Source organism: Saccopteryx leptura, chromosome 1, assembly GCF_036850995.1.
Source record: "Saccopteryx leptura isolate mSacLep1 chromosome 1, mSacLep1_pri_phased_curated, whole genome shotgun sequence".
Classification (NCBI taxonomy): Eukaryota; Metazoa; Chordata; class Mammalia; order Chiroptera; family Emballonuridae; genus Saccopteryx; species Saccopteryx leptura.
Window position 1 is genome coordinate 97,166,511 of NC_089503.1, and position 27,357 is coordinate 97,193,867.

At 53.6% G+C, this 27,357-nt stretch overlaps 1 protein-coding gene across 3 annotated transcripts; it reads left to right on the plus strand.

Moving 5' to 3' along the window:
* TRIM29 (tripartite motif containing 29) lies at positions 1-27,357 on the plus strand. Of its 3 annotated transcripts, none has more exons than XM_066371660.1 (10): positions 1-986; positions 8,433-8,528; positions 9,313-9,546; positions 10,663-10,861; positions 14,942-15,043; positions 18,009-18,101; positions 20,254-20,349; positions 21,737-21,835; positions 23,243-23,319; positions 26,182-27,357. In XM_066371660.1, exons 1-10 carry the CDS (start codon positions 177-179, stop codon positions 26,242-26,244), a joined length of 1,869 nt encoding a protein of 622 aa, XP_066227757.1. In that variant the 5' UTR covers positions 1-176; the 3' UTR covers positions 26,245-27,357. The 3 variants fall into 3 exon arrangements, with proteins under 3 accessions (XP_066227757.1, XP_066227759.1, XP_066227756.1); XM_066371659.1 differs by having other exon boundaries at positions 69-986; positions 21,734-21,835; XM_066371662.1 differs by lacking the exon at positions 21,737-21,835 and having other exon boundaries at positions 2-986.

A 27,357-nucleotide genomic window follows, 5' to 3' on the forward strand; every position in this document is an offset into this window, starting at 1 on the left:
CTCTCCTCCTCTCTCCTCCTCCCTCCTCCTCCTCCTCTCCCTCCCCCTCCCTGTTCCTTCTAGGTGTGTCTCTGGGCTTCCTGGTTGCCTGTCTCACTCCCAGCTCAGACGCCCACCAGAGAGGTCACCACTCTGCGGCCCCAGCGAATCTGACACAGCCCAGCCAAGTGCCTGCTATGGAAGCTGCAGATGCCTCCCCGAGCAATGGGGCCAGCCCGGAAGCCAAGGAGGCCCGCAGCCTGCCGGGCCCCACCGGCAGCCTGGAGAACGGGGCCAAGTCTGATAGTAAAGATGCCAAGACCACCAATGGGCATGGGCATGGCGGGGAGGCGGTTGAGGGCAAGAGCCTAGGCAGCGCCCTGAAGCCCGCGGAGGGGAAGAGCTCCCTGTTCTCGGGAAACGAGTGGCGGCGGCCCATTATCCAGTTTGTGGAGTCCGTGGATGACAAGGGCTCCAACTACTTCAGCATGGACTCCGGGGAAGGCAAGAGATCCCCCTATGCTGGGCTCCAGCTGGGGGCTGCCAAGAAGCCGCAGGTCACCTTTGCTGAGAAGGGGGAGCTGCGTAAGTCCATCTTCTCGGAGCCCCGCAAGCCTGCCCTGGCCGCAGCAGAGGCCGGCGAGGGCCGCAGGAGCAGCTACCTCCGGGCGGACCCGGGCGTCCTCCTGCGCTCCAAGCTGGGCTCCGAGGAGGTCCTGTGCGACTCCTGCATCGGCAACAAGCAGAAGGCTGTCAAGTCCTGTCTGGTGTGCCAGGCCTCCTTCTGCGAGCTGCACCTCAAACCCCACCTGGAGGGCGCTGCCTTCCGCGACCACCAGCTGCTGGAGCCTATCGGGGACTTCGAGGCCCGCAAGTGCCCCCTGCATGGCAAGACCATGGAGCTCTTCTGCCAGACTGACCAGACCTGCATCTGCTACCTCTGTATGTTCCAGGAGCACAAGAATCACAGCACCGTGACAGTTGAAGAAGCCAAGGCTGAGAAGGAGGTAACTTACTCCAGGCCTTCCCTCCATTACCAATGTTGTCCCTCCACTTGGTCTCCTCCACTGGGGTTCCTAAGGTTGAGGGCTGGACTCTCCACTGTCCCTGGTTCTTTTTTTGCCCCTGCATGCCCCCAGGCTGGGGTCAAGGGCAGTTCCCCAATACTCCAAGGCCTCGGGAAACAGGCGCCTTTTCTAGATGAGCACACAGAGGCTCAGAAAAGATTGGGGTCTTGGCCAAGATAGTAGGATAAATTTAAAGCCAGATCAGAGGATCAGCACTCAATCCTGGGCTCTGTGCCTGGCTGGGGTGTTTCTTCTTCTTCTTCTTCTTTTATTTAAGCGAGAGAAAATTCTTAAAGTCTTTCTGAGAAGGACTGGCCCATGGGAAACAGGTCATGGGTGAGGAGGGCAGAATTTTGACCTTTGAATGCCCTTTTTGCTGGCTTTAGAGTTTGCATTTGCAGGACAGTGACTTACTGGTATTCCATCTGATCCCACAGCCAGTTTCTTGAGTCCATCATTGGCCTTGTTTACCTTCTTTCATCTGGGCCCTGTATGCTTTGCGTGTGTAGTTGCATGTGGAATGTGCCTATTCCTGTAGGTGGACACTATTAGTAAGGATTGGTGTTTGTGTGTAGGTTGGTGTATACAAATGTGTGTGTGTGTGTTTTATATGCATGTGGGTGTTTATGTGCATATGTGGATATTTGCATATATTTGTATATGTGATATGTAAGTGTGTTTATAGGAGTTCCATATATGTGGTTATGCCTGTACTTCTACGGGGAGGAGCAGAGGCATGTGGAAGCTTGTAAACCTGGAGGAGGTGTTCTGGTTTAAAGGCTCAGCATTGGCAGCTGCTCCTTGCCCCCCCAGATGCTGAATTTTCTGTCTCCAACAGCAACACAGCTTTCAGTGCTGGTCCATGCAGGGGACCAACTTTCCTCAAGAGCTCCTCTACCCCTTGGAATGAGGCAGAACAGGGCCCTTCTATGCTCAGCCTTCCTACCCAGAAGCTTGTTGAGTACTCTCTCCGTTGCACCTCTCGCCCACACTCCTGGGCAGGGAGGGCTAAGTTAGAGATGGGAAAATACTCAAAGATGCTTTTCCGAAGCCCAGGAAGAAGTGTTCCCAGTTCCCACCCCAGGCTGGCTCCAAGCTTCACACTGAGAGATGGTGATGGAGCAGGTGCCATAGAACCCCCCTTTCAGAAGCTTACTTGAGACACCAGAACAGAACAAGGAGCAATCATTTTCATCTATAACAACCAAGAAGTTGCAAAGCCTTTGACTGGGTTTTAGGAGACCTGACTGAGTCCTGTTCCTGGTTTTCCCTTTAATCAGCTGTAAATGATTCCCTTCCGTTACCTGTCTTGGTTTCCCTCTATGTGAAAGCAAGACTTTGGACTAGATTGGTGGTTTCTCAATTATCCTCACGGACTCTTAGGAATCTTGGAAATGTCTTCGAGGCCTCAGGGACGAAGGGCTGGGGAAATTGGTGCCAGGAAGCTAGAGCTCCTGGTCTCCACATCTACCAGCAGCACGCACTTTTATTTATCTGATTTATATGTAGGGTTTGTTCCTAAATTTCATCTGAACCAAGGGTATCACCACTGAAGAAAAGCCCAGGTGCCCCTGGAAGACAGAGTCTTAGGCAGCTCTGCCCGGAGGACCAGGAGCTCGGAGTTCACGTCCTGGTACTGGGGCCTCTGTAACGCTCAAAGGGGCAGTCCTTGAGGGCTCCCAATGTAGGTCAGAAGGCAGAGCTCAGACACACAAACAAGTCTGGGGAGCATCTGCCCAGTCCCACAGAGGCAGCTGTAAGTAAATATTGAATCATAAAGGAGAGAATGCCATGCTAAATGGAATATTAGCAGTCTCATTCTCTACATCTTGTGGATTGGGAACAGGCCAGAGAAAAGACAGAATATGTCTAAGCTTGTAGAGTTTGAGGAGGAATCCTCTGAAGTTCTCTCCCAGTATTTGACGGCAACCAAGGAGAAAAGCACTGAAGGGAGAGGATTCAGGGTATATGTGCTCTACAGGAGTTTTCAGAGGAGAAAGTGTGTGATCTATGGAAGTGATTTTAGTGGTGGGAGCTTCATGCGGTGTGTGTGTACTCATGTGTGTGTGTGTGTTTGTGCATATGTGTGTGTGCCATCAAAACACTTGTAGGCAGGAAGGAATGGTGCCAACCAGCCAGGAGAGTGAGATGGAGCAGAGAAGTGTGCCTAGGCTTGGCTCTGCTGGAATGTCAGATGCGGAGAACATTGGCACAGAGTTAGTGGGTTAATGGGTCAAAATGAACAAGCACATCCATGCTGGCATCTTTTGGAGGAATGCCCTTCAGACCCAAACATCAGCCCACACATAGCTTTCTATAAGGAGCTCTGTCCAGAACCTGCTATATAGGTCAGTTGGTGAAAACCCAGGTGAGGTCATCTCAGACCTATCTTGGTTAGCTACATGAGGCTGCAGATGACATGGGGCTGTGGGTGTTCATCTGCTGGGCTTTAGCTCTACCTACAGACTGAGTAGAGGCAGTGTTGGGGCAAGGTCATTTGGTGTGTCAATGTGGCAATCCTTCCTATGGTGGACCCGAGGTCAGAATGTTTTTAATTCTACTCTAAATATCACAAGGGGTCCCACAGATATCATCCGGTCCAGCACCTTGGCCTCTGGCCATTTCCCAGGCTAGATTAGCTGATGGGATAGCACTGTACATATACATCCTTTCCTGTGGGTCATAGCCCTTCCTTCTGTGTATCCTAAGACCCTCTTGCTGCATTGAGTTAGGATGGGTTCCCTCCTGGCAAATAGCTGCCTGATTGGGGACAGCCTGCCTGGCTTCTGTACCTACCAGTGACCCTACCTGTTTGGGATCCAAGCTGGGCTCTGGGTTGGCAGCAGGGCAAACCACATACGAGAAGCACTTAGCCTGGGCATTCTTCTGGAGGCACGAGCTCCTGGCTCCTCGGTGTGGCTCAGACTCAGCACCTCGGCTACTCTTCTCACTCCATCACTGGGCTCAGTGTGCCTCTCTCACCATGCTCTATAGCTCTGCTTCTCACCTCATTGCCGATTCCTTTGCGAAGGCTGAGCTGCCAGGCTGCTGGGCGTGGGCAGTCACTGGTCCTTCAGCCTTGAATGCTGTGCTGGGGTATGCAAAAAAGCTCTTTGGACAGGTCATGGTGACTGGCTTTTAGAAGAGAAGCGGGCTAGAGGCCTGAGGTGTGATGGAGACGGCTAGCATCACTTTTCTCAGGAAAGCTTGGGGGAAAACTCTTGCTCTGGGACAGGGAGGGTAAGAGAAAGAGGTGAGATGATCTTTACGGGTGCTGAGGGGGAAACAAAATAAAAGAGGTTTTGAGACAGATGGGAGGGGTGGATAGTACAGGCGAATGGGCAAGAGAGATACCAGTCTTTGTGGAGCATGTCTATGTGCCCAGAACTGGCCTGGGTATTTACGTGGTCACTCCTGACAACAGTTCCACCTGGTATGGATTACCGCACCACTTTTACGGATGAAACAATAGGCTCAAAGATGTCAAGAGAGTTACAGTACTGGGGTGGGGCAGTGCTGGGGTTCAAACTGTCAGTGTGGCTGCAGGCCAGGCTGTTTCCTCTCTATCATTTCAAACTTTATTTTTGTGGGACTGGAAGGCTTTCCTTGGAGTCGCTGAGTCCAGTGGCTTCTAAAAGCCAACCTCTGACCTGCACTGCCTGATGAATTGTTAAGACACGGATCCCTGGGAGGTTCAGAGTCAGGGGGTCTGAGCCTGGGAACTTTATTTTTAAGGCCCCCATGGGGATTCTAATGTGTTGTCAGGTTGGGAATCAGGGATCTAGTTTAACTTCACGAGGAGGAGACCAGGCCTGGGGGAGTGGGGTGACTTCCTCAAGAACCATAGCTTATCTAGAGATGACCTGGGTAATGTTCTCACTGCATCTTTTCCCTTTGCTGTCCTAACACCCGAAGAAGCAGAAGGAAGGGTAAGCCCTGACTGGGCAGACTCATCATGGGTCTGTTGACATCTGAGTGGAAACGGGGAAGTCTATCTAGCCTTTCAGATTCTTATCCAAATAATTAGCATCTGTCTGAGAGTACAAATTTGGCAATTAACTGGCTCATTTGGCAAATGTCACAGCCAGTGTCTCATGTGGTTAATTTGGCCAGAGAGAGATCATGGCCTGATCCACAATCTCCCCTTCCATGAGGACAGTTCAAGCACACACATCCAGGTGAATGTTCAGGCGTGTCTGCACCTGAAGGCCCATCCAGGTCCAGGCGCCACCAGCTGCTGCACCGCTCTCTGCTCTCACGGAGCCTGTGCTCCCCCTGGCTGGAACACTTCACGGCTGGGTGGCCTGCACAGGGCCTGTCCCGGGCAGCAGAGTGAGAGGCACCCAGACGAGTTTGGAAGAGGGAACAAAGGAGGCATTTAGGGGCAGGCCTGGGCAGGGTGAAGAGAATGAAATGGGGAGTAGGAGGAAGTCAGAGGGAGGGGAGATAGGGAGCTGCAGGGAGCTGAGGCTCCGCCAGACATCACCTTCCAAGGGAGGAAGGAGAGAGGGAAGGAGAAAGCTGTGGTCTTCAGGGGCAATGAGGAAGACATGGGGAGGGAAGGGGGAACAAGAGAAAGAGGTAGAGTCACCAAATTGCATTGCCTGCGAGGTAGAAAAGCCTGGGTGAGCTGAAGTAGCCCAAGTGAAGGGGAAGGATAGTGTCCTGGAAGATAGAATATAGCTTCAAAGTTAAGAGGTCACATAATAGAATCCCAGGGTTGTTGCTTCTTTCTAGCTGTGAGAATTCAGGCAAGCGATGCCATCTTTCTAGGCCTTGGTTTCTATACCTTTAAAATGGAGATAACACCACTTACTTTCATAGCAGTTGTACAGATTAAAGGAGAAATGCCTGGCACATAGTAGATGTTCACTAATACAATTAGTGTTCTTTGTTCCCCTAGTGTTGCAGGAGAACCCAATATCTTTGGAGCCTTATTACATTATATTGTTATCTACAGCCTGCCTTTTCCAGCATCGATAGTTTCAAGAGGTAGATACTGGATACATTTCCAGAGGTCTCACTCAAACCCTCCTCATGCTAGAGGTGAGAAAGGACTATTCTAGCAGCACAGAGTTTCCAGTCTAATGTCCCACCCAAGATCCCACTGCGTTCTGTAAGTGTGGTCTTGCAAGGTGTGCTATGGGAGCAAGACCCCTTCCGGGCTGTGTCCAACTCCCCTAATGTCCCAAAGAAACGAGACCAGCCTCTCAACCCCACTTTTCCACCCACTGCTGCAGACAGTGAGCTTCCATTTTTGACTCTGCCCTGCATGGTTCCCGACCAGCCACCTAGCCCTCCTCTACTAGTCAATGGCAGACACCTCTCTGTGCCTCCTGTATCCGCACAGTTGTCCTCCCTCCCTCTTGCGCAGGATGGGCTCCCAGAGGCCGACACTGTCTGCCCTTGGCCTAGACTAAACCTCATCCCTCAGCCTCCTTGGGAGGCAGTCCTCTTCCTGCCTCCAAGATGGAGTAACTGAGGCACAGAGAAATTTGTTACCTTGCTGAGACCACCTGCCTGGAGGGGATGGTAACTGGACTTAAGCCTTTGGATTCCCGGTCCTGTGCTCTGGGTAGGCTCCCTCCTGGATTCTCCACACACACTCATTCCATGGAAGGGTTGCCCTTTCTTCATCCCCGTCAGACCTGGGGTGGGAGTATATGTGTGTTTATTCTCTGCTTTCCTGTCTATCAGACCTTGTTTACGGGATGGTGCGGTGGAGGTGAGAAACTCAAGTGCCACTTCCTCCATTCCTGAGCTAAATTAGGACGTTCTCAGCTGCAGTGGGAGGGAAGCCTCCTGTTGTCCCATCAAACTTAGGCCAGCACAAGAGTTCTCTAGAGATGGACAGATCTCCTGGGACAGACCCATTGTCCAATCCCTTTCTCTCAGCTCAGATCTGCCTATTAGGCCCAGACTGCTTGCGGCCTTTTAGGCCACTGACTCTGCCAACCTCAGTGCTCTGGGCTTTTGGGCTCTACATCCTCCAACAGTGTGAGGGTTGAGTCTCTGCTGTCCGTGATGGGGCCAGGAGGTGGAGCCAGGGTTTCTGTGGGGGAGCTTGGCAGTGCCTGACCCTGGCCTTTTTCACCTTCTCCACCAGGCTCCCTGCTCTCTGGGCACCTTGTCATAATGCAGGGAAGCTCTCTCACCATCAGTCTCCTTCTCCAGGTGTCTGCAGCAGGTTCTCCCTCAGCGCCCCTCAGCGAGGTGAAGTATTCAGGGGCTGTGACGTGAGGTGAAGTCCATACCCAGCTGCTCAGCACTCCTTGGTGACGAAGCTCACATTCCTGATTGTCTGTGGCCCCTGCAGCTTGACAGTTCTTGTGGGTCCCCAGAGAGATGACTGGAGAAAGGGCTGCATTTAAAACCCAGTGTAGCAGGGCGGCCTGGTATACTCCAAGGCCTTCTCAGATGCCTTGGTCTTTCCAGGTATCAGGTGGTGATCACCCACCTATATTCCAAGCTGGAAGATGCTTTGAGAGCACTAGTGGGGAGCCCAGACGAACAGAAGAAGTGACTCCTGGCTTGCCTGTGTTGGCTTGGCCTTAGCTTCATTTCCCCTTTTGTCTCTGTTGTAGCTGCTTTTCAGAGTAAGGCAACTTTCCAAATGGAAAGGCAGTATTGATGTGAGAGCTCATGGCCCAGCACAGTCCTGACAAACCCTTTTCCCTGCCCACCCTAGACCCCGATAGCCTGTGTTCTCCCCCAGGCGGAGGCCATTAGAAAGTCTCCTCCTCTTCTCTCATCCACCCATCACCACCTCACTCTCTAGCCTCTTTTCTGCCCCAAATCAAGTTTCTATCTTGTCCAGACTGCAGACCGAATTCCCTTTTCCATAAACAGGTTTATAGCTGTGCCTGCCCAGACAGAGTCCCTGCCAGCAGCAAGCCTGGCTGCAGCTTGCAACAGAGGCCCCGAGTCATGCCAAAGAAATGCTGTACACTGTCTCTGCCACGGGACACTCCCTGGGCTAGGCTGGGCTGGGCTGGGTCTGCTTCCTGCCCTTAGCTTGAAAGAGGCTGGAGCTTTTCTCCCTCTTCCCCATGGCCCCCAGCCCATTGAGAGCAGTGGGAACCTCATAAATGGGTCTCCTTCCTGCTCACATTGGGTAAAGGGGCATTACAGAGGTTTAGCCCTTTTAAAGATGTGTTTGGAATGTCCAACCCCAGAGGTCCGAGTTTACAGTGAGACAGTGTTTTTGGATCCTTGGCAGCTGGCATGGTGGCTGGTCTATCTGAGGTCCTGATGAGTGTCTGCTAATCCAGGGCTACATGCACGAGGAGTAAGCTGTGTTGAGTGTTCTCCTTGGGTGGACTCACTCCACGGTCCTTCCACCTCCTTCCTCTGACATCTCCTCCAACCCTGGCCCTTTCCCTGCAGACAGAGCTGTCATTGCAAAAGGAGCAGCTACAGCTCAAGATCATTGAGATTGAGGATGAAGCTGAGAAGTGGCAGAAGGAGAAGGACCGCATCAAGGTAAGTAGCCCCCAGGCCTCCCCCTTGCTGTGCGCCTACCCATCTGTCTTTCCTGGGAGGAGGCAGACCTTCTGTTTGAGGTTGCAGGCCCACCTTTCTATCCCACACTCTTTTTCTGGATTCTCCCGCTTGCTTTGGCATTCCTACCCATTCGCCGTCTAAGTCTGGGCCAGGCTTCCAGGTGGGATCTTGCCCATGACCTAACACTCATTTTACAGCATACCAGGAAATAAGCCCTAGAACAACCTGTTTTCCAATGTCCCCATTGTTTATTTTGCTCACCAGACTATCCAGCCACCAAAATACTTGCCATTTCACTTTTATTTGTGCCAGTGTGACTAGATGTCTGTCTGGCATGGTTTAAATAATTACAAACCACAATCTGAAATTATTGACTCATGACCCTGGCCAGGTAAACATTCATCAATTCACTTTCTGAATGATGTTTGGTCCTGGTTGAGGTTTCTGTGAGCACGCTCTGATTCATGGGCAGCACTTGCGGGCCCACAGAGTTGCCCAAGTGTAGAATGGTGGTAGGGGAGGAGTCATGGATGGGTAAAAGGTGCACTTTCAAAGGCACCCGGCCATCTCTTTCAAAAATGACATCTCTCGATGATGCCTTGAATGAGATTCTTGGCCAAACAGGCTTGCTGAGTTGGGACAGTAGAAATTCCCTGACTCTGTGTTGGGAACCTAAAGGTACAAAAGGAGTAATTAAAAAACCCTAGGGAGGTTTTTAAATTATGGAAACCCTCCTTCCTCTATTCCCTCACTCTGAACCCAGAGTTTCACCACCAATGAGAAAGCCGTCTTGGAGCAGAACTTTCGGGACCTGGTGCGGGACCTGGAGAAGCAGAAAGAGGAAGTGAGGGCTTCCCTGGAGCAGCGGGAGCAGGATGCTGTGGACCAGGTGAAGGTGATTGTGGATGCTCTGGACCAGAGGGCCAAGGTGTTGCATGAGGACAAGCAGACCAGGGAGCAGCTGCATAGCATCAGCGACTCGGTGCTGTTCCTACAGGTAACGAGCAACTCTTCCACCATTCAGTCCCTCAGCCCTCTCATCTACTTTCTCAGACCCTCGTTTATCACCCATCCCTCCTCCCATTTTCCCATTCAAGCTCCATTTCATCTATCCATTTAATTTTTCTACCTAAGCCATTTCCCTCCCTAAAGATGGCACACAAAGATCACCTTGTACCAACTTCAATTGATATATACTAACAGTGCTCCAGGTGTAGCAGGAAAACATTAGGTGGTTGATTAATGATGCCTACTTTGGCTAAGGGATAGTGGCATGTATTGCATATTTGTTATCCTTGATCTTGTCCGTCCATCCATCCATCCATCCTTCTGTCTCCCAGAGAGTTTTGGGGTACTACTGCATGCCCAGCACTTTTATTAGGTGTTATGAAGAATAGAGAAATATAAGACATGGTTTCTGCCCCCAAGGAACCATATCTAGCTGGGAGGATAAGACATGTACAATTAGAGAACAATATATAAAAGTGTATAATTAAATGATAAAACCTGTGCTTCAGGAGGTAAGTGCCCGTGGAAGCTCCGAAAAGGGCAAGCCAGCTGGAGTACTCTAAGACAGCTTTGTGGAGGCAGTGGAATTTGAACTGGCTCTGGAAGGCCCATGAGGATTTGAGAAGAAATAGCATTTCTCTGTTGAAGGGGAAGAGAAAGGAGAAGTGCAAAAGTGTAGGGCGGAGCTGAGTGTGGCATGTAAAGGTGGAGACACCACCATGATGAGCACACGATGCTCTAGTAATTTCTTGCATTTGTTAGGGGTCTTGTGCCCAAAGTCTTTACAGCTATGTCACTCTCCTAAACCCCTGAGATGAGCAGGATGTACCCAGTGTTGGCGGTGGGCACCATCGAGTCATGGTATTGTATCTGACTACAAGTGCTATCAGAAATGTTAGCCTCTAGTGGATTTTAGTTAAACCTTTTCTTTTTACAGAAGAAGAAACTAGTGCCCAGTGAAGAGAAATGGGGCTAGTTAACAGTAAGCTGGCTCTAGAACCCAGTGCTGAGTCTTCCAGCTGGACTGTGACAGCCCCCCCACAAGAGCAGGGTCCCCCAAACTTCTAAAGACCCCAGTGGTTAATGGCTTTTTTTTTCTTGGTAGGAATTTGGTGCATTGATGAGCAATTACTCCCTCCCTCCTCCCCTGCCCACCTATCATGTTCTGCTGGAGGGGGAGGGCCTAGGGCAGTCACTTGGCAACTTCAAGGATGACCTGCTCAATGTGTGCATGCGTCATGTGGAGAAGATGTGCAAGGCAGACCTGAGCCGTAACTTCATCGAAAGGAACCACATGGAGAATGGTAGGTCCCCTTCTGTGGGCATCCCCCGAGGCATGGACATTTTTCTCCCAGGTCAGTCCTTGCTGCCTGGTGCAGCTTGGCATCCACCAGCTGGCCCCTCAGTGTTCCCAGCCACCCATTGCACCTAAGGGGTTGGCACTAGGATTCGTGGATTGTAGCCCTTCATTGCACTTGCTGCCAAAGTTAGGCAGCCATGACAAGAGACTTCCAGGGAAGGGAGCATCTGGGCACTGTCTGCCCAAATGTCTTGTCTGTGTGGTCATTTGTCAAACTCAGGGTTGGTCTCATTCAGATCTGCATCTGATTGTCAGGTCTAACTCAGCCACTGTGTGGGTGCTGCTATTTGTAAGGGCCAGGCTCATGGCTTTTGCAGACTCTAGTAGGTGTGACCTAGAACTGCATCTGTGCTTGGAGGGAGGACGTGCCTGTCACCATGACTGTACTGGGTGGTGTTGAGCCCAGAGGCTGGATTTGGCCTGGTGGGCCGGGCTGGGGACAGTGGTACACAGCATGTCTTAGTGACTCACCAACTCTCCTGAAGTCAACTTCTTTTCTGAGTCCGGCTGCACCCCACAGAGGCCAAATGAATAAGCTCACAGAAAGTCTCTGAACCTGAGAAACTACCCTGTTAAGTCCTTTCCCACGAGTCCCAGCCCAGTCCCTTTAAGGCCTGAAGCCTGGACACTTTCTCCAAGGCCCGACCCGGTCCCCAGCCTAACACGAGCCTTGAGGACACAGCCTGATTGATGACTTCTGGCCCCAGCCACACCAGAGGAGTTGACCTCTGCCTTTGGTTTCCAGATGAAGCATATGGCTTTTTGGGGATGTGAAGGGGGTAATAGTGTGTGGAAGTGCCAGGGGTCAGCAGGGCACCTGTATATTTTGGTGATGACATCACACAAAGTCCCTGTAAAACTGGGGGATATTCAGTTACATTTGAGGGATGATAAGCCATTGCAGCAAGGCAATCCCTTGGCTTTAGGTGGCACTCAGGTCCTGAAATCCCCTTTCTAATGACAGAATCAATGATACTAATGGTGATAGCTAGCAGAGATTGAGCGCTCCCTGTATGCTGGCTTTGTGTGAGCTCTTCACTTGCAGTATCTTATCTTCCCTGGTGGTTGTATTGCATTTCATAGACCAGAAGGCTGAAGGCTCAGAAAAGTAGTTTTTCAAGGGGTGCACGGTTAAATAGGGGCAATGGTTGGGTTTTATACTCTGCTACTCAATCTCATGCCTTCTCATCTGAGAAGCTGCTGCTGCTGGTGGCCATGAAGAGGGCTTGGAGAGATAATCACAGTTTCTGTGGTACAAACCTGGAGGGAGCCTCTTGGCTGAGGTCTGGCGAGACCTGTGAGGATAGCCCTGTCCAGGTCCAGGCAGCCTGTGACTCTGAGGGACCCCCCCCACCTCTGCTGCCTGCCATCTACCCACTGCACCATTTTTAGGTCAGGATTGTATTGGCCATGGCCTCTGTGCAGGTGTGGCCCTGTGCCCTAAGCAAGGTGTACCGGGAGGTGGCTTCCGGGAGCAGAGATGGGTGTTTCTTATGTCAGCAACCCTGCACCTGTGCCTGGGGCCCTGGGCCTCCGTGTTGGTTTTTGTTGCTGCTACATTGTTGTTGGGAATGTGCTTGGCTGTAGGAGGCAGGGGATAAGTGGTCCATGAGTCAGACCTTGTGTTGCTGGTGGAAATAGGATTCTTCCATGAAGTCACAAGAAAAGCACTTTCAGAACCCACACATAGGAGGATGAGGTGTAATGGTAAGATTTATTAAAATAAAGAACTGTCCCCAGAGCCCAATGTTTCATCCACAACCAGATGGCTCAGCTCCTCCCACTGTGGAGGAAGTCCTAGGCCTGGTGAGCATCAGTGCCCACCAGGAGGGTCAGAATCCAGGACTGTAATGCCATCACCCTGGGCTCTGGCGCTCCAGCATAGTCTCTTTCCCGGCTGTGCTCCGGTTGGCATTGCTCAGTTGCACCCAGGCCTGTACTTGGGCCCATGCAGCTGCTGGGCCTGCACAACTGCTGTGGCGAGAGGGAGCATGCAAACAGAAGGGCAAACACACACTATTGAGAGGCCTTTGCTAAGCTTTGATTATCTTCCCTCGGGCTTGGGAAAGAGCAAGTTTTCTTTCAAACTAACCAATCTCTTTCCTAATCCTTTGGAGGCTTTGGCTGGGTCCTCCCCCTATCCAATCTAGTTTTCCCCCCAGGTTTTCCAGGCCACACTCCACCCTTTTATGTAGCCATTTTGGCTTCTAGTGCACACACCCCAGTTTTGCTGCATCATCTAGTTTCTACTGCAGCTGAACTCCCTCCCACCCCCCCGTCCCCCGTGCCATGCTGGCTTCTACCGCGCATGCCTCAGCAGAGGAATTTTCCCTTTACTGCTTATGCCTTTCCACCATAGTCCTGGGGAACGTACTGGCTTTCCCCCATGGAGATTGGAAAGCTGGTTATTCCTCCCTCCAGTGTCTGGGGATTGGAGTGGGGGGGGGGAACAAAGGGATGTTCACCTGCTTGGCAGGGATTTAGCTATCCCCTGGGGTGTCTGAAGCCTTAACGTCCAAACTTAAGTCTGATTAGGTGTAACTTCCAGTCTGATTAAGTGTCACTTCCAGACGCAATTAGGCCCAGCCAGTCTAGTTCCCTTCTCTTTCGTTAGCTCCTAGCTGCCTACTCTAACACATGGAGTACCCATCCTCTCTTCCCTGAGGTCTGCCCGCTCACCAGATCGGGTTTCATTCAAAGACCTGGGGGCTGAGGGATCCCAGGCCACCTTCATCTTGGGTTTGGGAAAGGGAAGGATGGGGCTGGCCCAATACCTAGGAGGACATTTGTTTGTCATGAAATGCCTACTGTGTGCCAGGGCCTGCTAGGCACAGGTGATGAAGGTAAAGAATGAGAGTCTGAGCCATTCATTCCTCCTCCTGCCCAGGATAGAGGGAGGTGGAAAAGGAAGTAGGAAAGTAGGAGATGGGGAAGTAACAAGAGAAAGGAATGGAGCAGAGGGCGGCTGGGGAAGGTAAGCACTGAGCCATAAATTTTTTTTTTTTTTTTTTTCCTTTTGCATTTTTCTAAAGCTGGAAACAGGGAGAGACAGTCAGACAGACTCCCACATGCGCCCGACCGGGATCCACCCGGCACGCCCACCAGGGGCGATGCTCTGCCCACCAGGGGGCGATGCTCTGCCCATCCTGGGCGTCGCCATGTTGCGACCAGAGCCACTCTAGCGCCTGGGGCAGAGGCCAAGGAGCCATCCCCAGCGCCCGGGCCATCCTTGCTCCAATGGAGCCTCGGCTGCGGGAGGGGAAGAGAGAGACAGAGAGGAAGGCGTGGCGGAGGGGTGGAGAAGCAAATGGGCGCTTCTTCTGTGTGCCCTGGCCGGGAATCGAACCCGGGTCCTCCGCACGCTAGGCCGACGCTCTACCGCTGAGCCAACCGGCCAGGGCTGAGCCATAAATTTGTTTAAATATGGAGGTCTGATAGTAGGGGAGGGGTTGAGGAAGGAGTCAGTGTCCACTCTGAGAAACTCACTCCTCTCTGCACACTTCTGCTCAATCCCTGGCCATGGAGACGAACCCCAGGACACCATTCCACCCCCTTGAGCTGCCAGCAGTGTCTGGGACAGAGCTAGGAAATGAGGCAGGGCTCAAATCCCAAGTCTGTCCTGATTAGCCATGTGACATTGGACAAGTGATTTTACTCACCGTCTGAGCCTCAATTTCCTTATCTGCGGCATAGGGATGGATCTACATAGCAACCCAAGGCCTGATGTACGCACCAAATAAGAAATGGATATCATTGGCACCTTGTAAGCGGCAAAGTGCTGTGCATATGATCTTACAGGTCTGTCCAAGGGAGGGCGAAAGGCTCATGGCAGCCCCTCAACCCCAGGAGCTCAAGAGCAAAGGGGATGTTAGGCAAGATGTTACTTTCTCTGAGGTTGGGAGCCTTGCCTTTCCCTATTCCAGACGGGGCTGTAGACTGACTTAGCCAAGCCCAGGGATGCCCCCACTGGGCTAGCTTCTCCTCCCCATACCTTCTCTGCTGACCCAACCTTGCTCCTTCCCAGGGGGTGATCATCGCTACATGAACAACTACACTAACAACTACACAAGCGAGTGGAGTGCACCAGACACCATGAAGAGATACTCCATGTACCTCACACCCAAAGGTAAGGGACAGTGTCCTGCCACTCTGTGCAGGGTCTCAGCCAGGTTCCCCCCAGGGTGAACCGACTGCCATCAGTTTGCCTCATATAGTCCTAGAATGTGCCTGTTGTCCTGATGTGATCATTAATTACCAAGACTTGCTCTCAGAAGCATCCTGGTTCAGATGACATATTATCCAGCACCCTGCTCCTCAGAGGCTTCCTTCCCCTGTGACACAGGCAGTCCCCACCCTTCCATTACCTCCACCCTGTGACCTTCCTTTTTTATTTCTTCGGAAAGATCACCTGGCTTCTAGACTCACCTGCTCCCGTCTGCCAGACCAAGATGCGTTTTGCTTCTGCTTAGGTTTTTGTAGTCCTGTGAGAAGGCTGACTCCTCTAGGATCGTTCTGCTCTACAGGGGCAGGGAGATTGCTGGTTCTCTGCATTTTCTGACCACTCCCTCGGTATGTGGGGGAGTGTACCATGCAGCCTGGCCCTCTCAGCCCTCCCGGAGGCCCTGGAGAGTCTGGCCTATAGGGGTGACAGCCTGGGAGGGGGTCTAGACCGGTGTCTGCAGGTCTTTGCTCTGTGGTGTCACATTCTTTGGCACCACCAACAAACCACAACAATACCGTTACATAATTACATAAAGTGGGTGTGCCAGGCCCCCCTGCCAGCCTCGGATTGGGGGTGTGTGGGGGAGGGGAGCCTGGAGGAGCCCAGGGTGTGGGGAAAAGGCAGAAAGGACACATGAAGAAAGCACAAGGAACTGGGAGAGGGGAGCCTCAAGCCCTCAGCACTGAGTCACACACCCCAGGTGCACAGGCGGTGGGCGGGGCTGAGGGGATTGGGAGAGATGAGCTCAGTGGGGAGGAACCTGTGCTGCCCCACCCAGTCTGAAAACAATACCTGGACCTCTGGTGAAGGCCTGGCTAGTCAGCTGGTGCCTGAGCCCTCACCCCTGCATTCCTGGGCTGGGCTGGCCGGTCCTGCCCCTGCTCCCCAGGGTCCTGCCCTGCCCTCCCCAGGTTCTGCCCTGCGGGCTTAGTTCTGTGAGAACCTCTAAGCAGCCGCCCCAGCGTCCATCACCCAGACCCTCTCCCTGTTGGCTCCCTCAGTCTTCTGAGGACCAGACCCTCCTGCGGCATCAAGCCCCCACCTTGCCCCTGCTTTGCTGCCCTGCTCCATGTAGGACGCGAGTCAGCTCCGCTGCAGACTGCGAGGAGGGAGCGGAGTGGTGCTGAGGGACAGAGGGCAGAGTGCAGACTCACCAAGATGCCACCCGAGAGCCCCCTCAGAATCCCTGCCCGGGAAGAGCGAAGGCTGGACTCAAATGCTAGGAGACCTTCTAGTCCTGTCACTGTGAGCCAGGCTGTGACATTTGTAGGTGGAAGAAACTGGTTTATCCTGTGTCCCTGCCCCTGCACTGGGGACAGGAGAGAGGGGGAGATTTGCCTCTGGGAGCTCCCCGGGCTCAAGACAGAGGTAAGGAAAGAGCCAAGGAGAGTCAGCAAAATCAGGAAATAAAGGCCAATAAAGGGCCGCCAGCTTGAGTCTGGGAGCTTAGCGGCAGTGGGATTGGGCAGTAAGGCTTCCCAGGAGAGGTCAGTCTTCAGAATCCCAGAAACAGGGAAGTGTGCTCAGTAACGAGGGCATGGCTGTGATGGTGGAGGGCACCAGGGTGAGAGGAGTAAGGAACTGCAAGTGCAGAGGTTTAGAGCAGGGGTCCCCAAACTTTTTACACAGGGGCCAGTTCACTGTCCCTCAGACCGTTGGAGGGCCGGACTATAAAAGAACTATGAACAAATCCCTATGCACACTGCACATATCTTATTTTAAAGTAAAAAAACAAAACAGGAACAAATACAATATTTAAAATAAAGAACAAGTAAATTTAAATCAACAAACTGACCAGTATTTCAATGGGAACTATGCTCCTCTCACTGACCACCAATGGAAGAGGTGCCCCTTCCGGAAGTGTGGCGGGGGCTGGATAAATGGCCTCAGGGGGCCACATGTGGCCCGAGGGCTGTAGTTTGGGTACTCTTGGTTTAGAGAAAGGACCAGCAGGTGCTGGGCCAGGTGGGCAGCAACTGAGAGGTGGTGGGGCGGGATAGGTGGGAGGGGAGGAGTCCATAGAAGGATTCTGGCACACACAGGGAGTGTGTTTTCTTGTTCTATAAAGTGGGGATATGTATCCTACTCTGCCACCCTCTTGAGATTGAGGTAAGAGCCTGAATTTGGGGTGGTGGTGGTGGTAAGCACCTGTGCAGTACAAGGCTCCCTCCCTGGGGGAGGCACCTGGGTCATGTTCCTGGGCACTGGTTCATCAAGACCCTCCACTGGCCAAGGGCCCAGTGCCTCTGCTCAGTGCCTCATGGTTTCTACAGCCCTCTTTCCTCACAGGAACCCCATTTCCTACCTCTGGGATTTCAGTCGTACAGGGACTGGCTCAGGAGGGGAGCGTCACATTTTCCAGCCTCTGGTGATCCTCAGAGCCCCCGAGTAGGGTAACTATATGTATCAGTCTGTCCAGGATTGTCCAGGGTTGCACCTGGTGTTCTTGGCATAACTATCAGTAGTACCCTTTCACTCTCAAAAGTGTCCCAGCCCTGATCGGATAGCCTGGTTGATTAGAGCATTGTCCCGAAGCATAGAAGTTGCCAGTTTGATCAACGGTCAGGGGACAGATCAATATTCCTCTCTCTCTCTCTTTCTTTCTGTTTCTCCTCCACCCTCTCTTTCTAAAACTAATAAAATAAACATTTTAAAAAGTGTACTGATGTGGATGGTAAATTAAGTGACCACCTTATTCTGGACCCAAAGTTGCTGTCATAGTGGTGGAATCTAGGTCCTGGGACAGGCACTGGGAGCCATTTGGGAGCAAAGAATCTTACCTAACTACCCTTCAAGTCAAGACCACAGGCTCCCTACTGAGTCAGACCCATCTGCCTATGATGACAGTCCCTTCTCCTTTGCTTCACAGTGGGGGCCAGGACATCATACCAGCCAGTGTCCCCCAGCCGCCTCTCCAAGGAAGTCAACCAGAAGAACTTCAATAATCTCTATGGCACCAAAGGTAAGGGGGTGGCTCAGCCCGAGGGGGAGCAGGAGGATGGATTGGGTCATGTGCAGGGGGACCAGACTCCCCAGTGTGAGGATGTAGGGATCTGGGATGGGGTTGTGAGCTCTGAGATGGGTGGGGAGGGTCCTACTAAGCTTAAAGAGTGTGTGTGTGTGTGTGTGTGTGTGTGTACGCACATGTGTGACATTGCTAGTTTGGCTAGAGGAAAGGCAGCCAGGCACCTCACATCACTGGAAATCCATGAGACCATGTGATCTTCTCCTTGAAGGAGGAGTCAGGGGGACTGGAACCTGGGGTTAGGTCTAGAGACTTCCCTCGGCGAGTATCAGAGCATGAGGAATCTTTACTGACTTACAGATTTCCGCACTGTGAAGTTGTCTAGTTGTTAAGACAAGCTAGTGTAACCATAAATGGAACGGCTGGCATGATATAGAATGGGCCCACCCCTGTAAATTAAGGAGATGTCATTGCCAGGTGCAGTGAGTGAGTAGCACGCCCTTAAGACTCAGGAGAGATTAAATGGGAGTAGGTGGCTGGCTTTCCCAGGGAGAGCTGCCATGTGCGGGGTCCTTCTTCCCAGTGTGCTGAGGTTACCATCATGCCAAGAGTAGGGCCATGAGCTCAGAGAGCCCTGGCTCTGCAAGGCCCTGGTTCCGTCTGGGGCTCCTTGGTGCCTTCCAGCCATGTGCAGAGAGGAAGGGGACTGGGCCCGTCCCACCAGAGCCTCAACCTTGGACACACCAGAGGTCTGAAGAGGCAAGAAAGGGAGTGCTGGGGGTACTCTTCAGTGAGCACAAGTCCTGGCAAACTGGAGGGTCAGGGGCACCGTGCACAGGGCAGGCCCAGCCCCTGTGTCCGGGATTGGATTCACATTGTGCCATCACAAGCATGGCAGGCTGTGATAAATGTGAGGGTATAAGCCGGATCTGTCCTATTCACTGCTGCAACCCCAGGGCCCAGAAGAAGGGGCACAGGAAACATCTGTTAAAAGAAGGAGAGTGGACAAATGTAAGAGTGAATGAAAGGGCCAGGCTCATGTCCCCTTAGAGCCTGGGGTGGCTGTGCTGGCTGCAGCCATGCCACAGGTGCTTCCTGACGACCCCGTGGGAGGGGCAACACCCTGGAGCAGGTAGACAGCTCCAGCCCGCCCTGCAGGCGGCAGTGGGAGAAGGTCTCCTGGACTGGGGACTCCTCACGAAGTGAGCTTGATGAGACCTCCCCAGTCCTGCTGGAAGGGAGGGGCCAGAGAAGGGGCCTGAGGACCCCTCACTGGAAGGCCCTGGTGGTGACACTGCTGTCCTGCACCACCCACTGCCTCCTTTTCTTTAGACCACAGGGACACACTTGCAGGTGGACATTTGCCAGCCCCTTCCACTGGTGAACAGAATTCCAGGAGTTGTATCAGTTGCCTCTGTCCCCAAGTTTTAGCACGTGTTTGTATTTATTTGTTCATCTGCTCATTCATTCATCTGTCAACCATGTATAATAAACAGCTTCTGGGGACCAGATGCGTGATGCTGGGCCGGATGGGCACATCCCCTGACCCATGCAGCCCAGTGGGGGAGATAGATGAAGGAACATGCAGCTACAACCCAGGGGCAAGGGGTGTGCGGCAAGGCAGGTCTGGGCTGAGGTACACACAGCCTTGGACAGATGACCTGGAAGCTGACTACTAAAGACCCAGTGCGTGAATTTGCTAAGAGTGTCAGTGTCAGTACATACAGACTACTCGGGCAGAGGACCTGGTCTGGCAGAGAGCCTGGGGTAAGAGAGAGCCTGGTGTGTGTGAGGAACTCTGAGCCAGCCTGGGTGGAATGTGAGCAGTGGAGAAGAGGGGAGAGAGGAAGCCAGGAAGTGGAGACTGTGGTGAAGGCTGGGGGCAGCAGCGCTGTGGGTCAAGTATAATGGACTTTGAACTTCCATGTGATAACAGTGGACCTTTATGTAGGTAAGGGACATGAGGGCACACTCTAGTTCAGAAGGACAACTTTGATAGCAAGAAAGATTGGCAAGAGGCATGAGTGGGCTCAGCATTATCCTGGCTTACGACAGGGTGAGGGCTGGGGAGTCACAGAGACGGCCTCCTCCTGCGTCTGGCCTCTTTGCCAGACTGCCTTGGCCTGACGCCCCTTTCCTGTCCTGCTAGGGAACTACACATCCCGGGTCTGGGAGTACTCCTCTACCATGCAGAGTTCTGACGACCTGCCTGTGGTCCAAGGCAACTCCTCCTTCTCCCTGAAAGGTGAGCTCTACGCCCCCTTGCTCTCCCCACTTTTCCTGTCACCCACCAAGTCCTGAATGTGTCTCTGCTCCCTCGTGCATCGGTTCCTCGCCTTGAAGGGGATGGAGCCTCGGATTTAAAGCCGGAGAGCTGCTGCTACCCGTGTCTTCACTGTCAAGGGCGCTGCGCCACAACAGCCCTTCTCAGAACTCGTTTCCTCACACGCTGTTCCCGGTGGAGGCTCTGTGACAACAGGCCTCGGTGTCAGGGAGATGAGGACACTCCACGTCCTCTGCAACCCCACGCCGACACCCCTAGGGTGCTTCCGTCGGTCTGAACTCCCAAGCCTTCCTACTGCAGAAGGCTTATTTAACTTTGTTTCCCTGTGACTCCCAGCATTGTTGACTCTGTGACCCTGTGACCATATGGCACCCGTCAAGCCTGTCAAAAAGCCAGAGTCCCATCCAGCTCCTTTGAGAAACGTGGGACTAGCTGATCTGTAAGGCCTCCAAGTCTAATTCTGCTCCCCAGGACTCTGACGAGGCTAAGTAATCAATACCTTCTGTTCCCTGGTCTGGAGTAATTTTGAAGGGAAATCCTGAGCCAAATCCCAGCTCACAGTGGGGCCCAGGGCCCTTGTGTCTCTTTGGAAATGACCAAGTGACAGCTCTGGAGGGTTGTGGTGGACGTAACCCAGTCTGTTTTCTGCCACCCAAATATCTGGTCTGGAAGAAAGGCTAAGTGGGTTGGTGGGCTCAGGGAGAGGGAAGGGGCTGTGCAGGGCAGGCAGACCCCGAACAGTGGTCCCTGAAGGTGGCTTTCTCCGCCAGTTGTCTCTTCCTGCTGGGATACCTGCCTATGCCCAGGGCAGAGATTCTTGAAATAATCAGCCAAGTGAAGGAGAAGGGAATTTGGCGAGAGGGTCCCAGCTTGCAGGAGCCCCTGGCAAACTGGGGTTATACTGGCCTCTCTGGCTTCTAACAGATCCCTCTCTGCTCTCTGGCCACCCAGCAGGTATGAGTTGGAGCTTTCATGTTTCTCAATATCTCTCCATCAGCCCACAGAGCCTCCTCTGTAGGCCTTGCCTTAGGAGAGCCCCTTAAATATATCATGTCCTTCAGGAATAGCCTAGGGTCATCTGCTGTCACCTCCGTGCAGATAAGCTCACCACATCCACCGGAATGGTCTTGGATGAGCGTTCTGGGCAAGGCTGCATGTTTGCAAGGAGAAGCCCTACCTGTGAGGACCGACCCCACCTGCAGCTCTGGGGGAGCAGAGGGCATGCTCCGGGGCCGGGCTAGCTTTGAGCAAGGGCAGTGGAATGGAAACACCCCAGGGTGAGATGCGGCTCCCTGTGGCCCTCCTGAGACCAGCACTGTGCTGCTAATGCCTCTCTCTCTCCCAGCAGGCACTGGGAAATTCCCCTATCAGTTCACCACCTTGGGACAGGCCACCACAGACTTTTCCAAACCATTGGACACCAATTGTCTGTTAAAAACTAATTCTGGTACCTGTTTTTTCCCCCATCCCTCCCCTTTCTCTCCCACAGTGGGGCAGGTGGAACAGCCTGTGGGGCTCTCTGCCACTCCCAGGGTGTCCTGGTCCCTCCTCCCGAGTCCTCTGAAAGAGGAATGAATGCCCCCTGCCATCCCTGGCTCCCCCACCCCCACCCCCTTCCTCGCCTCTCTTATGGTGGCTGACATGGGACTTCTTTCTGGGAATGGAGAAGTGAGACCTGAACCTCCCCTCTCTCAGCCTCCCACTCAGGACCAGCAGAGCCCTCTCTTTCCGAAGCTGTCCCATCCCCAGAGACAGGGAGGGACTTGGATTCTGTTTTGTCTCTGTCCCCTTGCCCGGTGCCAACCCAGGGAACGACCTGCCAGCTGTGCTTCAGGTGGTTTCTGGGTCTTTCCAAATTATTGTTCCGAAGAGCAGTCCAGGACAGGGCTCCAGGTGGCCCAGGCCAAGGGCAGACCCTATTGATTTCCTGAGTTCCCCTGCATTCAGGTCACAGCCTTTTGTTTCCCAGGCACACCTCTTGTCCCTGCGGGCTGGTGGCAGGCAGACTGGGAGTGCTTTTCACAGTTCTGTGGCCCTCAGCTCCTCAGAGATCTGACTGGGGAGGTGGGGAGGCAGGCCCGGGGCACCCCGCCCTGCGCCATGGCCCTCATATGCAGGCCCAGACAGCACCCAAGTACGCCAGGCCCCTTGGGCCTGCTGTCCTAACCCTGGAGCACAGCCATGTGGCAGATTACTGCCCCTCTCTAGGTCCCATTTTCCTGCTTCTGAAGCAGGAGAGAGGCGGCAGGACAGGGCAGGAGGAACACGAGGGTGAGTTTTGGAGTCCAGCAAAACCTGGGTTCAAATCCTGCTTATTAGCTGTGCAGTCAGGGCCAACTGCTGAGCTCACGGAAAGAGGGCTCAGTGAACATATGCAGAGTCCGACCTAGCACAGTGCTTGGCACGAGTGGGGGCATACATGAGGAACATGATCCAGGCAGCACTGGGAGATGGAATGAGCACCTCCTGGTGGAATCCTGACAGGTTGTCCTTATAAAGAGGCTTTTCTGGGCTGTGGGAGGCGGGGTCAGGGGTGCGAGTCCTCGGGATGGCTGAGGGAAATCCCCATAGAGTGATGTGATCCTGACTTGGATTTGGGGGCGACACTCTGCTGCTGCCTGGCCCAGCACACCTGGCCTGATCCTCCTCTGCCTGCCTTGGGGCCTCCTCCTCTGACCAGCCTACCCAGGATTTCCCATGTGGGACCCCAGCTGCTGCACGCCTCTTCAGGGGTGGCTATACTTGGTAATGGGCTGGATGGAGCTTGGTGATGGCTTTGGAGATGGCACCTGCACCCTGGGGACCCTGACTGCCTGCCCTGCTTCCTCTGACTGGGGCCCTCTTGTCTCCCCAGGATACCCCTCCCTCATGAGGAGCCAGAGCCCCAAGGCCCAGCCCCAGACTTGGAAATCTGGCAAGCAGACACTGCTGGTGAGTGAGGAGCCTCGGGAGAGCCTATGAGCACAGGCCTGTCCAGACTGCGCACTAAGTGGGGCTCCCTGGGGAGAACCAGTCATCACTTGCCCAGGGCCTGTGGGAGGTGGTGTGTCTCTGGGCCAGGGGGCAGTAGAAGGAGGCAGCAGTGGCCTGAACATGAATACAGAAAATGGTAGTAGAAGCCCAGGGGGCCTAGGCAAGCATGTGCTTTCTGACCTCAGTTTTATAATCTGTAAAATGGGCAGTGCTGTTTTTTTTTTTGGTGGGGGGGGAACAATTGTTGGTTGCCTATGCTTGTTGAATGACAGCTTGGTGTCTGCCAGCTCTGGGAGAGTACAATGTTGAGTCCAGGAGACAGGCATCCTAGAGATGAGTCCCATGTCCTGGGACAGCACAGGGCGATACGGGAGACAGTGTGGTGAGGCAGTCTGCAAAGCAGGAGGAGATATGTTTAGGTTTTGGTAGCTAATGACGCCTAGGCAGGGACGTGGAAGAGCAGCACAGATGGAAGCATGGCCTTGAAGTTCAGCCACCTCTAGGTGTGGATCCTCACTGAGCTGCTCCCTCTTTAAGTCTGTTTCTTCATGTTTATACTGTGGTCTGAGATGAGGTGACTCCTAACACCCTGCAGCCTGAACCCTGCCCAAGACCTCAGTGGCCAGGGACTGTCCACATGCCGGGCTGCCACCTCCATGAATGCTTCTCTCCCGACGGCCTGTGCCAGGCTCTGCTCAGGAGGTCAGCCAGCTGCCCTGGAATGTGGGCATCTGCTGAGGACCAGGGCTAGAGCCCCAGGCTGCCGGTTGCCTTTGTGTTTGGAGGTCAGAACACGAGGAGATGATTTGATCTGGGCCACAAAGAGTGACTGAGGCTGACTGAGTTGGAGAGAATATTTAATTTTCTGGCAATTGGAGATAAGTGATTGTGTGTGTAATTTAGAGCTGGGCCCAGGGGCATCGCAGCAGCGGGAATGCAAAAAGCAGATACGGGGAGGAAATAGAGGCCTTCTGTTCCTAGGCTTGGTCCCTCCTCTCCCTACCACCTACTCTCCCTCCCCCCGGAGTTGGCGTCTGAGCAGGGAAGGCTCATCGCCACCTCTGCTGTGTCCAGCTAGCGTCCAGTGCTGGGAGAACAGAGGGAGATGGTAGCAGGCCAAGAGGGCTGGCGGGGAGCCAGTCTCCTGAGACCTGGCCCCAGCCCTCTCACCAACTTGCCTTGCGACCTCGTGTGAGTCATTCTTCCTCTGTGCCTCAGTTTCCCCAACTGTAATATGAGTCAGAGGGCTGGTATGATTTCATAGCTCTCCCAACTTTCACTGCCTGTGACTGTGAGCCTGGGAGGAAGCAGGGGTGGGCAGGGTAAGGGGAGAGCTCCCTGCCCGGATGCCACAGGGCTCTCTGTTTCTGCCCATCCACCACTCTGGGCTCCTAAAGACACCAGTATTCACTGATTTGTGATCCATTTTATGGACTCAGCCTTCCTGAAAGAAAGGCTACAGCCATTGCAAGGTCTGTTCAGTTTGCTTTATTGAATGCTTTGGGGTCCAGGCTGGCACCTGAGGGTTGGGGGCCTGGTCCAGACTCTGCCCTGGAGTAGCTGCGTGGCTTCGCCTGTGTCATTCCCCTCCCGAGATCTCCATCTCTTCCTTTGTGTAACAGGTAGTTTCACTAAAGTCTAAGCTAAAGACAGCCCCGCACCCCACAGGGCCCTTCATCCTGCTGGGCACAAGACGTAGGCAAGGAGCTACTAGCACATACAAGTTTCTAGGCTGGCAAGACTAAGGGCGGGGGTGGGAGCACCCTTGATGTCTCCTGCATCGGGATCAGAGGGGAGTTTGCTGGGCTCAGTCTCTGAACCAGCTCAGGGACAAAGCCGCTCCTGGAGACTCTCCAGGGGTCTACGATGCTCACACAGGCCATCAGCAGCTAAACTGTGCTCCTCTGTTTCAGCCTGGAGGGCAGTTTCTCAGGGCCGCGATGAAGTGATTGGGAAGAGAGGGGAGGGCTGATTTTGTGAAATTGCTGCAGACTGTAATACACAGAGCTGGTGGGGGAGTTGTCACGGGCTCCGCCCTGAGGGACACTCCCTGAACCCTGATCAGGAGCCGGGATGGAAGGGGCGAAGGGGCTGGGGTGGGGCCCATGGTCTGTGTTGGACTGGGACCCCCCCTTTTCACCCCCTCTCTCAGGGAGAATTATGCAAAGAGAGCCGAGCAAACACTTGGAGCCCTCGAGACTCAAGGAGTGGTTGGAGAAATGGGTGGGGGAGGAGGGTAAACTCCGGAGCCAGACTGGAGCCCCAGCTTCCCCACCTGCTAGCTGGGTGACCTTGGACAGATGGCTTAGCTTCTTTTTGCCTTGATTTGTTCATCTATAAAATGAGTATGGTAGCAGCATCCCACTTAATTGGGCGGTTGTAGCAATTCCATGAGGCTATCTATATAAACAGCGCTGCACACATGGTTCCGTCGAGCACAAAGCCTTGTGTCAGTGGGAGCTACAGTGGTGCTGCGAAGGCCTCCCTGATCAACGGCGAGAAAGTGAGAGGATGGGGGAGCTACAGTGGTGCTGCGAAGGCCTCCCTGATCAACGGAGGGAAAGCGTGAGGATGGGCTGAGGTTCAAGCTCACCAACCAAGTGACGGAAACCAACTCTAATTAGGATTTTTATCCTGGAGACTCTGATAACGTTGGGGCCCAATCCTGATTAGAGGATAGAGGGAGCTTGCTGGTTAGGCTACAGGCCCATAGAATTGTTGGGGCTCAGCCCACTGCTGCTTCCTGGGGGAGGTTAAGGTGGGTCTGGCTAGCAGGCTCCACTGCCATCTGCCTTCCCTAACCACTCTTGTTCCCTGCAGTCTCACTACCGGCCCTTCTACGTCAACAAAGGCAGTGGGATTGGGTCCAACGAGGCCCCGTGAGTTCCGGACGAGTGGGAATGAGGCCCGCCACCCCTGCCCTCCACACGGACCCTGCTGCTCTTGCGACTGCTCTCTTGGGTTGGAAGAAGACCGGTCCTGTGCTGCCCTCCCTCCGCCGCCTGCCAGCCCTCTCAGGGCTGTCCTGGTTTCCCTCCTCCTTCCCTGTTAGCCACACTCCATCCAGGCTGCTCCCCTGCTCCGAAGCTTCTAATGGTCACCATCTTTTGTGGCACTCAGAAGCCAAGCGCCAAAGGGGTAGGAGATAGATGGACTTTTCTTTCCTAACCCACTACCTTGTTCTTTAGTGGGAGCATTGGGGTTAACAACGGGAGCCCACCTAGAACCAGCCTGCCTCTTCTGCCCATGTCCTTGCTGTCTTCAGACCTATTGGTTATTTCTCTCCAAGGACCCTTGCCCCATGATGAGGTCAGTAGGTGCTGGCTCAGACAGCTGTCATCGCCCGTCCGCATGGGCCCGCATTTCTCTTCCCGGCAGCGTGGCCCCATCAAGAGAAGACTGGTTCTGTGTGCCCTGCTTTGGTCCTACCTACTAGTGCCCAGCCTGGCAGAAGCTGTACCCTTAGCTGCCACAGGGGGAAACTCCTCAGTGTGCTGGGATCTGCAGTCCCTGGGGGTGGGCTTTCCCGGCTGGCAGGAGGATCTTAGCCGACACATTCCTCTCTTCTACCTGCTAAGATAAGCAATTCCTTGGACATAACACCAGTGAAAACAGCGACTGGCCCAGCTTTCCTAGAGAAATACCATTTACCTATAGAATTTCATTAGTTTTAAAATGTTGAATTCTCCTGGCTGGCCAAAGTGTGGTTGGCTGGCAACTGCTAGTGCTCTTTCACAGGGTACCTCTCACTCTGCCCACCTCCACCCACTGGCCACCAGCCTCCCTCTTCCCTCTGACGGCCCTCTACCTTCCCCGGTAGCCATACTCCACCCAGGGCTTGTGGCCTGCAGAGGGGGTAGACCAGGAGCAGCAATGTGGGCTCATTCTTCTTCTCACAGACCCCCTCCAGCCTATGGGGGGCTACGGGGAGGCTGGGCTAGCTTGCAGGGGTAGGAGATGAAGAGAAGAAGACATTCACCTCAGCCACCCCCCCCC

Bases quoted from the DNA above. Each gene is read 5' to 3' on its own strand.
- TRIM29 (XM_066371659.1), top strand. From the start codon at position 177: ATGGAAGCTGCAGATGCCTCCCCGAGCAATGGGGCCAGCCCGGAAGCC. The intron at 9,547-10,662 runs GTAACGAGCAAC...TTTTCTTGGTAG, and splicing joins ACTCGGTGCTGTTCCTACAG to GAATTTGGTGCATTGATGAG. The intron at 21,836-23,242 runs GTACCTGTTTTT...TTGTCTCCCCAG, and splicing joins TCTGTTAAAAACTAATTCTG to GATACCCCTCCCTCATGAGG.